This window comes from Haliaeetus leucocephalus, unplaced genomic scaffold, assembly GCF_000737465.1.
Source record: "Haliaeetus leucocephalus isolate CR32 unplaced genomic scaffold, Haliaeetus_leucocephalus-4.0 Scaffold984, whole genome shotgun sequence".
NCBI classification, from domain to species: domain Eukaryota; kingdom Metazoa; phylum Chordata; class Aves; order Accipitriformes; family Accipitridae; genus Haliaeetus; species Haliaeetus leucocephalus.
Genome location: NW_010973420.1, coordinates 2596614 through 2609318, shown reverse-complemented (window position 1 = coordinate 2609318; position 12705 = coordinate 2596614). Strand labels below are relative to the sequence as shown.

The window sequence follows — 12705 nt, the reverse complement described above, 5'->3', positions numbered from 1 at the left end:
AAAATCTTTCAATGCTCTATTTGTGAGCCTTAAACAATTGGTAGTTACAAGGAATAATGAATTAAAAATAAAAGCTGCAATAAAAGGCATTTTTTAAAATTATTTCATCACTGATTTAATTTAAAACAACAAGGAAAAATATACCAATGGTGTATGTTGGAGGCACAGCTCTTTCTCTGCATACCTTATTAATGTAAGTCCTAATCAACACACATCTATATCTGTATTATCTGGCTCACGTTATACATGGAACACAGACATAAATACAAGAGTTCGGAAATCTTTTTCAACTTCAGATGATTTGTTGCTGTAGCAATCTGGATATGTGTAACGTATACACCTCTTTTATAAAGAAGTTTTTTCACGAGGGAGCAACATCAGGTTTCATAGGGGGTGATAAAATACATCTATGGATTGACATGCAGGACAGAACTGCTTAAAGGATTGCATGTTTTGTCACTTCACAAATCAAGCTTAGGAATTGAAAATTCATTAACATAATTTGAACCATTTCAAATCCAGACTCATGAAAATGTATTTAGTTGGGGCTGAGATTTAGGTGTACACAAAGTAGATTGTTATCTTTATATAGATGTGTACATGTTTCACAGCAGCAGATTTATTTTATTTTTGAACGGTAAGAGGTCAGTTTTACAACTATTAGTGCTCTGATTCTCCTCCCCCCCCCCCCCCCAAACACACTCTATCTGTTAAAAAAAAAATACACAAATATTCAGAATTATTAGAATTGGGTTTAATTTTTAGATTTTAGATCCACATTCAAAACTGAGCCAGGAATGTTGTACACTATGTCCTGATTTAGTTCAAGCAGCCATACTTTGATTTTTATTTTTCCAGTCTGAAGTTTTGGCTTCAAATCATAAGGTTGGATCCAAGTCCAGGACTAACACCTGAAAATAATTTAGACCTGTTAACATCTCCATTCTTACCTGGAGGAAACTCGCTTCTTTCAGGAAACTTTTCATGTGAGTGAAAAGATAAAAAAGATATGAGGCTGAAACCTTACACAGGAAGTTCAAGCTACAAGAAGGCCACAAAAAAAACCCCCCAAAAAAACCCAAGCAGGTATTTTAATGGCCTCTGTGGGCAGTAGTTCTAGGACTATTGATTTTCAAGTCTCACTTAGGGCAGTAGGACTGGAAAGTGATGAAGGAATTAATTGAGAGCCATTGATTGGTTTCCAGATGACATCACATGGCTGCTGCTACAGATGATCTAAATAGACCAATTCGTTTACTGTTTCAGTAAAAATTCAAATAATAAAGAAATATGCTGGGCACTCTGTCTTCTCTAATGTCGAGCATGCAGGTCTACCTATTTGACGTTAACTAAGGCACGTTTTGCCTAAGATTGTCCAGAATCAAACTACTGTGCTCTTCATGTTCTAAAGACTTTTATATCTAGTACAATTAAACTAATTGTGCAATCAAACTAAAAGTATTATGCTCCTAACAAAATTTAAAAATAATTTTGTGACAATTTAAAAATGAATTCACATCTATCTTGTAGACATAGTTGAGAATTAAATACATTCAACTGAATGTGTAGAAATGTAAAAATGCTAAAACTAAATCTCATATGATAACTGTGCAAGTGCCATAAAACCACATTTTAATTATGATCTTGCATAGTATTGCCTGCAGCTACCCTTGAAATAATCCAATTGCATTTTTAGGAGTCCTTCAAAGCCATCTGTACATAGGTGGAATATTTAAAGCATGATTACACTCAGAGAAGCAAATGGCCATGAGAGAGGTTCATACTCAAGAAATACATTCCCCGTAGGTCTCGCTAGACCCAGTCAGCATTGGAAAGGATAGGCTTGGAACATGCTGTATGCAACAAGACCTTTCAGTCGTAATATGGATTTTAGTGAAACTTGTGGCTAGAAGGTTTCTCAGCCCCAACATGAAACAACTGGTCACAACAACAGTGGGAAAGGCAGATATGTACACCGGTCAGTCCTAGGGTACATGGATTTACTCATTCAAAGCCGGGACTTGAAACTGCCTGTTCTGCTTCCCACACAAGTCTAATGAGCAGTTCTTTGGTAGGTCTATCTTTCATTTCTTCATGACAACATTGATACAATCTTATCATTAAAATGTAGAAGACCAACAATTTTTGAAACCTCACCAGATCTTCTGTTTTCTGATAAATCTTCATTCTGAAACAGTAAGTTTTTTTTCAAATTACTGTCAGAGTTTAGACAAAGACATATTTACATCATAGCATTTGAAAGGGATTTTAGTAAGTCTGGAGATCTCTATACTCAGGAACATGCTCTCACAAATGCAAGAAAATGCATTTTTAGTCTGTTTGTCAGAGAAGACAAATACTACCTGTAGCTTCTCCCAGTACCAGTACAGCGTTTGAGTACCTGTGACTGCTGAAGAGTATCAGCAAGCATTAAGTTTTAGCCTGAAGCTGCCTTGTCCTTCTTTGTGTTGTATATTGTTAGTATTCTTCGTTGTATTAGGAAAATTACTTTTAGAGAGTTCAAAAGAAACCCTAAGCTCAGGACCCATTCTGTATTACAGTTAGATCTTGACCTTGTAAAATAGAAAGATTATTCCCAACAGACATAGAAATATTCCTTGGCTAACTTTTAAGCAAAATAATCTTATATCTGAAATAATAGTAGAGAAATTATAGCCAACGTTTTAGAAATATAAGCAGACTGAACAAAAGAAACAGTCTTTTTACTATTTGTATAAATGGACTAACAGTACAGGTCTTCTTTCACTGTGCTGTATGTTATGATGTCAGTTTTCCTTTAGTTTGATAAGTAAGCCATGATATCATTGCAAATTATGTCATAACACTAGTGAAGGGTGAAGGGTAGCAGGATGAAATAGTGCCCACTCCCTGGTTATATCCTGATACAGCTAACGCTTGCTAATAAGAAACAGAAAAGTTCATTTATCAAGGGATAGTTACTGATTCCTTCAATTCATTATTGCCACAGTAGAAAAAACACTTGGCACTTTCTCATTTCTGTCTAGCTAACTAAGTCTAGTGTTCCACAACTAATTTCTGATTTCTAGTAAAATGCAAGAAAATATAGAGGATTGGGGATAATCCACTGTATTTGTTGATGTGTACAGTATCAAAACAAGGCAGGAAACCTGACTACAGTCAAGTTTATGATCGGGTTCATCTCTTCTCAATGGGAATTCCAATTTTGTACAGGACTTCTAATTCTGGAGGGGCTTTTTGTACTGTGGGTTGTCATGATCCTTGTTAATTTTTACTACAAAGCATTAGCATCTATCAGCAGCGTTCTGGTCATTAATTGTTTCTTTCTCTTCTAACAGCCCCCAGAGACCAGTATTAAAAACACTAGTTCTCCTTCTGTGGGATGCCATACATGCAGAATCCTATGGAGTGAACTACTGCTTCCCCTGAACTCCAGAGCAAACTCATACTGACTATGATATTTCATCTCTTCCCTGGGAGTTACCGGGGGCAAAAGATGATGAGTAAGGTGCATCACCCTTACAGCTGCCATGGGGAAGGCAGCACTGCCAGGTCCCCTCTGCTCCATGCTTCTTTCCCACCCTTCCTCCCCGAATCTGCTCTCCCCTCTCACCTGTCAGCCTTTTGCAGCATCACAGGTCTGCAGGATAATCCACCGAGAGCACTACCTTTGTCTGACCTGTACTGCTATGCTATCTCCTAGCACTGCTGTCTCCCCTCTGCATTTCATTTTTCAGAAGAGGCAGCACTGTGCATTCCATTCATAGATTCCTGGGTACTGGTCACGAGCATTTCTCTGGCAGGCTTGAGTTTGATGCTTTGAGTTATGTCAAGGAGCGCTGAACTGTGTTGCATAGGGATTGTCCATACAGCTTTTTCAAAGGCTTTTTAATTATAGTGGGATATGCAACAGACACCTTGCTGTCCCTTCCAGCTGTCAAGCAGTTTGAATCTACACAGTGTATTTTGGTTGGACTGCCTGCCCTGTACCTTAGCTTCTGGCAGTCTAGAGAGTATAATTTTTTATCTGTATCAATCTTATTATCTCTCCATTGTGGTAAATGAATCTTATTTTAGAATAATAGCAGGCAGGATTCTCCACAGTAATAGTTTATCTGTTGCCTTCTTGATGAGTTCTTTTCTCCCTAGTTCTCATTTGGCATTGCATTTCTTTTTCCTAAAAACTACTTTCCGTTTACCTGACATAGTCACAGTACACATCCTGTACAAAAACTGTACAATCATGTAGAAAATTCAAAATTAGAATAGTATTTCACAAAACAGATGAGCTTTCATGGATTTTAAATTCCAGTGCCGCCATATTTACTACAGCCTGCTTCAAAAGGGAGGGTATTTATAGCTGTCACTTCCAAAATACTACAGTAAAAAAAAAAACACCATACAGTTTATAGTCACAGCAATTTGGGTGGCAAAACGTGACTTGATTTTAGAGGCAGCAGTTTGCTAAATAGTTGGTAGAATGATAGGAATTGAATGAAACACTGACATGCTAGAATCAAAATATAATTTGTCTCTGCAAAGATTTTGTCTTCTCCAGAATTTCTACTAGAGATCTGTGGGAACTGCTCTTTTGATTCACTGCCATTATGCTTAATGTTTTTCTTGTTAATGACAATTTCTGTTTCATGCTGTACAGGTATTGAAAATAGATTTTTCTACCATCAGATCACTTCTGTGTTGATTTAGATAATTATTCGTATTTAATTGAAGAACAGTTGTGGGACAAAGGTATTTTTGATTTCCTGGTTCAGATTTACTTGATAGTGTCACTTTATACACTAAGATAATGATTTCAGTGAGTACCAAGAGAATTGGTTTCTTAAGATCCAGTCTTACGAGGTGGTGTTAATGGCAATTGAAGGCACTGTGTACAAGGGGTGCCCAGAATACCCAATTTTGCATCAGCTCCCATTAATTTCAGTGGGAATTGAGGTGGCCCAGCATTTCCCTGGCACCAATCTATATTGCACTTACTTAGTTTATAAGCCATTTTAACCCTCTGTTTTGAACAAAGAAATCACAATTAAGGTGCATTTGCCTCTCTTTGGTTATCTGGCACACTAATCAGATTAAAGCTCTACTCTTCTTATCCACTTGAGCTTTTAGATTTCTTCAATGCTCCTATTTCTAAAAAGGTAATACAAAGCATATCAGATTCTCCTTTGCTTGCTGCTTGTGTAAAGGGGGTATAAAACGTTACTCCATACAGCTAGAATTTTACACCTATTTTTTTCTGTCAAGGTACAAGGCAGCGGAAAATCTGGCTCGACATGTCCAAATTGTTGTTTGTGTTTGTTGAGAATACCAGCTGTTTAAGCGTGATGTTTCTGCTTCTCTTAATGAAGAGAGGAATATATTGGGCTACCCCTGCTGGTGGTGGAGAGCTTCTGCACGGCAGAGCCCTGACTTTATCTTGAGATTGTGTTTTCTTCAAACCAAATGGACCAGAGAAAGTCTGTCTTCTGCTTGTTTATTGATTTAGGGCTCTTCCTGCCCGTTTCTGGGAAAGAAAAAAATGAATAAAAGGCCACCTTCATTATTTCACTTTTAATTTCCTTTCTCCACAGTAAGCAGAGCAAAATTAGATTTAGCCTGATGCATATTCCACAAATAAATTATGTGGAACTAGAGTGGTTAAATGAACTTTGCTTGGGGATTATTGGAAAGATAAATATTTAAACACTGAACTTGAGGTAAGTCATGTTTATGCAACATCGGGGATTTTTTGTCGTGAGTCGTCCCGCCCCCTCCCCCTTTTTTTTTCCTGTTGTGGCTTTTCTAGTCAACTCAACCATAAGGACATTAAAGCCAGGGTGAATACCACCTTCAAAAACCTGTGTTTTCTGTATTGTTGCCAGCGGAGGGCTTTTTTTTCCTTTTTTTTATTTCTTTTTTTTTTTTTAGCAGATGATCTTTGCCTATTTTTATTTTTATGTACAGCTTTGACTATATTTTACATTATATCTTACTTAGAAGGATTCAAAGTAAATTTACAAGAATTCAAATTACATCTCTTAGAAATAAAACAGCTTATATTATGTAACTCTAAGCATTGTTCAAAAATATTTAAATTGCAGAAGAACTTATAAACTTTTGAGCACCTTAGTGTATGAAGCTTAAATTTTAGGGATTTGTTTTCAGTTAATAGACTTACGGAGAAGAAATTGCAGGATGACATTCTAGTAAACCAGACTTACAAACTCCAGAATATTTCTGAAATAGGAAAGGATAGGTATAATTTCCATTACATATAGAAAAATACAAACAATAACACAGATTAAGACTATGCTGGTTAATTATATAGCCATCTATTGGTTAACTAAATAACCTTCGCTTCAGACTATAGAAGATGATAATAGTGCCTGTAGGTATTGTGTAAGTATATCAAGCTAGAATGCTTCTTTCTACAGTAAAAAAGCTCTTTCTGAGCACCTATATCATTTGATCAGTGTCTTTTTTAACCAGTTTAATTTGGCAAAGTTTTCTTATCTTCCAGCAAAAGCAAAGACTAGTAATTGCAGTGTTTTCTGAAACTGATTGAATTTTATGCATTTCTCTGTTCATTCAGTGTAATTATTAATACGTGGGATCAGAATAGAAGATAGGCCAGCCCTAAATCTTTTATGAAAACAACATATTGAAAATATCTTAACATTTCGGAAGAGCAGGAGAGTATTATTTTGCAGATTTCAGGCATTTAAAATAAGTTCTGACCAGCAACTAATGAATCTTTTAACAGAATTTGTGTTTGAATCCAATTTGCAAGTCATCCTAGCAACATGGAAAAGGAACATTTGATGTAATAACTTAAATCAACAGAAGAGTAAAAATCCAAAGCATTTTAAGCTTTAATGAGGATGATTTGATAGCTTCCTGGTCCCAACACCAGCAGTTTCAAAAAGCTTTGTGTTTTCATGCTAGCTAACCCAACAGGTGTCATGACCTGATTCTGAGAGACTTAATGCCATGAGAAACATGCTTCAGTGATATATTTCAAAATAATTTGCTGTGAATGCACACTTGCCTTAATTCACGTTTATTCAGCAACTTCAGAATATTGGGTCAAATTTCTCCCTGGATTTAGTAACTCCATCAGTATATTTCCTGTTTGGGATAGTTCTTTGTCTATTCATAAATCTAAATAGTTTTCATTGCAACTATAATTACTTTGCTAGTTGCCTGTCAGTAGTATGGGAAACAAAAAGAGCAAATGGAAAATTGGAGAAATAATGTGTGTCATGGGTTCCTACTGTACTGTCTTTGCTCTTATCTGACTAATATGAATAGATCCGTTGAAAAATGAATGGCGAATCTGCAAACGTGAGAGATGTTGAGGGGTTGCTGTCTGTATTATTATCAGTAATTTAAAACAATTAAAGAGTATTAAAGTTGCTGCTGCAAGTGGTTTGAACATATGAGTCTTGTACCTTGGCCTCCAGTTTACCTAAGGAGATGGTGGAGTCCAGATGTCACGGCATTTAGAAGCTCTATCAGTGAAGCTCAAGTTTGAGCCGGTTTGTTAGCTGCTGTAGTCCCATTGCAAGTATATGGCTGAAAAATCACATCCACTCATTTTAAAAAATCACTCCTGTGAGGACTACACCAATTAGCTTCAAATGCGTTCATCTAAAAAAACATATTAGGCTTGTTACAGAATCAATTTTAGTGACATTCATTCAACACCATTAAAAGAATTATTTTCAGCTGGACTGGCTTGAAAATAATAAAATAAATGGTAGTTATGTAAAATAAAGTGACAGTAAAGAGTTAAGTGGCATGCAAATGAGCTCTTGAATGAAAAATACTAATATATAGTTATTTGGATAGGGAAAAGATAGACATGTTATTAAAATCCATGAAGATTTTTCAGACAGGATATTACAGTCACATTTTAAACCCATATATACTGTTGTATTTCCATTACAGATTTAATCCCTGTTCTCCTCTGTCCTTGAACCCTTCCACAGCGCAGTTAACCAAGCCAAGGTTAGGCTTCTAACACTTAGACAAGTGCCCGGTCTGCCGAGAGGTTTTAAAGTATTACTGCTACACTCATAAAGACTCGTGTCGACATGAGCGACCTCCCAGTTTGTAGGTGTCTTGTGGTAACAGCCATTAGATTTTTCTGGTCATTAAGTATATAAATTTAATTCACGCTATTGGTATATGACAGAAACCGTTAAAACATGTCATTTCAGTAACGCAACTTCCATGCTAAATATTTCTCAGTTTGAAACTTAGGAATCAACTTCTGTTATCCAGATTTTAAAATGATTCTGCTTTGAAAGACCTTTTACTACTGCCTTCTATCTACAAAATGTAATCTACTTTTTGCTTTCTAGGGAACATGTCTTCAAGTAGTACCTACTACTAGTCCTAGTCCTAGTCATGGAAGTGAGCCATGCAACTTATTCTGTTAAGGTTCTGTTGAAATGAGACTTCACATTTATTTAAAATAACAGTGTAAGAAATTAAAACCACCGAAATTAAAGTTTTTAGACTCAATCCGTCTTTGTAATTTTTAGGAGCTGATAAAACATTTTAATACACAGTGAAGTTATTTTGATTAATGATATCGTATTAGCAAATATCAGTAATGTATCTCAACTGTTTTTTATATGGGTTCCTACAAAAAGCCATGACAGTTTTTCCAGTTGCTACTAATATTTATTGCCAATCCAATCATATTCATATATAACTATGGAAAATTGTATTGCATGCTTGACCCGTATTTTGTTTTTTCTGCAATTAGTAATGATAGTTTATTGCATTGTTATATATGTTATAATAGAAGTCCTGTTTGTTCTAATTTTTTAAAAATATTCAGATGGATTTTGTGTATATTATATGTATGTGCAAGTGTTCATACAGCATAGTCCATTTCCATCTCTCATACATACGAACTTGCCAAATTTCTTAATGTAATTTCTGTTCTTGGTCATTTCTGATTATTTTCCCTCAGTTTTTAATTGTCACAGTAGAATTTATACTTTTCTGAACTTAAGAAAACCTTTGAAAAATAAGCTATATTTTTGTAAAATGGCCTTTCCCCCTCAGCAATACATTTCAAAGAAAACATGCAATGAGTCCTATTAGAATCAGCTCTATTTGAAGCGGATCCATTGATACATGCTAGCTCTTCTTTCAAGGTCTCTCTGTAACAAGTAACTATAACATAGATTAAGAGGAAGCCCATGGAGCTGGTAAGTTTTCACTGTTACTGTCACAGTTGTATGGTACATAATGTTTACCCAAATGTATGACAAGTCTTGAGACTGGCTGTTCTGTTAAGACAGCAATTAACATAAAAGAGCAGATTGGGAAGAGGAAAGGACTCAGATCAAGTTTTCTATAATTTCAGTAAGAAATTTCAGGCCTTGTTGCTTGACAGAACAATAGCATGCACAACTGGAAACCAGTTAGTGTTAGGGAGGTGACTGCAGGATGGCACAGGTCTAGTCCTCATGTATAAAGGGAGAACTGTGGCAATCAAAGTAAGAGCAGGAATAAAGGAAACACTGTTCAAAACCCAAATACCTACAGCTTCATCAGGCCTGAATTCCTGGGCCTGTCACAGTGATAGATACAAAGAGAAGCACTGGGATAATTAATATCTGTCTGCCTTCTACGCTACCTGGGTTTTTTTCTGTCTGATGTTTGAAATGCAGCATTCAGCACCTTTTTCCCCTGCTACCACCTCTTCTCTTTGTCTGTGCTGGGATGTGGTAAACCACATGAAATCTTGATACTGGACTCCAGAGCAAAATGAACTCTATTGCCTTAAATGATGTTAGTGCATTTTTCTGAGGGAGAAAGCCAAATTTCTTTTTTTTTTCTTTTGGGTTTTTCCTTTTGAGTTAGTGTTTGTTCCTGCGGCCCACAGTGGATTCCACAGCTTTGGAATCATGGGTAGATACGTGGTCCTCTTAATTACAGGAGTGCCATTTGTATTGCTATAGTTAGAGGTCTGCCAGCATTTCCATTACAAACCCCAGTTCAGTGGTTTATAGTTCAATCATAAAAAAGTGGTACTGCCCTTATGAATCTTGAGTCAGGCAATGATTTGTTGTTCCTCTCCCCCAAAAAACTGAAAAAAAAAGTGGCTGGTTTTAAAATATGAAAGCAATAAATAAGTGACTAGATGTTGACTACACAGGACCTTGCATTCCTACAGTTTAGCAAGAACCTTATTTTTAAATTGCTGTACAGGTGACCTTTACTGTATAATGCTTTTGCAAGTGCTTTTGGCTATTTTGAAACTCATGCTTTTTTTTAATGCTTACATGCCTTAACTTAAATTGGTTAGATTGAAACAGATCTGTAAAAATCAATTAAATGTATTTTGGATTTAAAGACCAACGCTTGAAATGATTCCTAAATGAGAGTTAAATAAAAGACTTTTGAAGTTTTCATAGTTATTGATTCCTACAGTGTTAGTCTAAGAACCCAGAATTTCTGCAAAAAAATAAAAGTTACCTTTACTCAGGCACTGAAATGTGGCAGCTACAGTTACACATGTAATATAGAGCACTAAGAGATGGTTTTCAGAATGGTCTGCTTGCCTGTGGCAGTAAACCTTGATTTCAAATCTCGAGGATGCCCTAGGAGAAGATATATATATAACATCTTTACTTAAATAATGGAATAAATTAACTAGGATTACAGTAAATTTTTCATAACTGCAAGTCTTTAAATCAAATCTGGTTTTCTCCTGAAAAGACATACTAGCCCTAGCTTTGGGTTTGATGCAGAAATCAGTGAAAAACCTCCATGGCCTGTGTTGCATAGCTGACAGCTGTAGGACCCTGTCATTTCATCAGGCTTTGAGAACTCTGGTGTATTAAAAGAGTAGATCCAAAGATTCCTCCTTTTTTCTTCTGATCAGGCAGAGCAGAAACTGAGATTCTGTTAAAAAACAAGCAACTTGGTTTTGTTTGCTTAGATATCCTTTATATGTTTTTTAAAAAAAGTCAGAACAAAACAGTATTGCATCAGTATGCATTTTAGGAAAGCCAGAGAAAGTCCATTAAAAAAAAAAAAAAAAAAAAACAAACATTCATGTATTGTACTGGGAATCCTACGGTATGTAGTATAAAATATGTACCTTGCAGTGAATGCCCACTTGTTCTCTTGCAGATTTGCCTTTCAGTTAAAGTATTTTTAAAGCAAGCATCCTTAAATCATATTGAAAATAAATGTTTAAAATATAGGAAAAGCGTGTGTGAATTTTAATTAGCTTTATAACCCTACAAATAGGTTTGGATGTTACCAAAAGCCAAGTGACCTTTTTATTCTTTATGCCTTGATTTGAATGTCTATATTTACAATCCCATGACATTTTCCATGCAAATACCTGTTTGTGTTTGTGTGTTTCTGTCCAACATTGTACAAAGCACAGTGAGATAAGTGTGAATTCTATTTAACCTCTTGACAATCCTTTGTAAGTATTTGGAAAACAAATTTCTCATAAAATCTCTAAAAACTCATAGTTGATTTTCTAAAGCATCAGCTTTGCCTCTGATTGTATTTACTGTGTTAAAATTTGATACTAAATGAAGGTTTCAGACCCCGTAATACTTACTGTCCTGCTGCTGCCCGGTTTAATTACATCAAGGGTGTTCAGTTTTTTATTTCTAGTTATAATCCTGTTCTACTAAGTATTTGTAATTACACTTGGTTGATAAAGGTTCAATATATGTACATTTTAGGTGGATGAAAAAGACAAAGAAATACCAGCTGTACCCATGACTGGGAGTTCTAAAACTTCTTCAGATGAATGATGGAAGTAAAACTGGTTATTCACGTAACTTTCTGAGAGACAACCATTATCATTTGATTGAATAAAGCATATTCATATGCCTTTGTATATTTGATTTCCTAATCAATGGCTGAATTATTACTTACATTCTATGCAGAAGCTGGAGCCTTCCCTAGAGAACTCGGATATTCTGTAACAGAAGCTAGCATCTGCCTTTAATGAAAGGGTTTTTGGTGAATTAGACATCATTGCTTTCATAAGTGGTCACAAAAAGAATTTACAGCCTTGGTAAATAATGGAAATCAGGGGGAAAAGGAAAAAGGTGATTAATTTGACATCATTAATGATTATAACTTTGGAGAGCGTGAGTTTACAGGTCAGAAAACACAGTAACAAAACAAAATAGGAAATAGCAGAAATTCAGTTTAAAAAGTGAAGTCAAAAGAAAGACATAGGAAAAATTAAGATAGAAGTACACCACTTGTATGTATTTGGAATAACATAGCACTCAGAAAACATACACAGTAATTCATCAGAACATGTAGTCTTACATAGATGAGCAACAGTTTAAATAACCACATGGCAAGAACAGCTTTGGCTGCATTATGGTCATGCTTAAATAATTTTCATAAATGATATAGCTTAATCATTTAACTCAAGCTTGCTATCTCTAATATGTCTGTTTTGTTTTCCCCCTTAGCTAACAATGCCAACATTTCCTGTTGTTGTGAAGATTGGACATGCTCATTCAGGCATGGGAAAGGTGCAGATGCTACTTATTGCATGTTAGGAGGCTGGCTGTTTTGTCTAAAATGATATGCATGTTCTTTCATTTCCTGGATATTTTAACTTATCACTGTCCAAATTCTGTCTCAGATCCCCGCCCTTGCAAATGTCTGCTTGTATATTATTCAAGAAAGCATCTG

At 35.6% G+C, this 12705-nt stretch overlaps 1 protein-coding gene across 2 annotated transcripts in view; it reads left to right on the top strand.

Annotated features, from left to right (window-relative positions):
* SYN2 (synapsin II) overlaps window positions 1-12705 on the top strand; it is a 186922-nt gene that overhangs the window by 130733 nt on the left and 43484 nt on the right. For both annotated transcript variants that reach the window (XM_010584436.1, XM_010584437.1), the window contains exon 7: window positions 12480-12542. In XM_010584436.1, the coding sequence (XP_010582738.1) occupies window positions 12480-12542 (63 nt within the window). The remainder of the gene's footprint in view (window positions 1-12479; window positions 12543-12705) is intronic.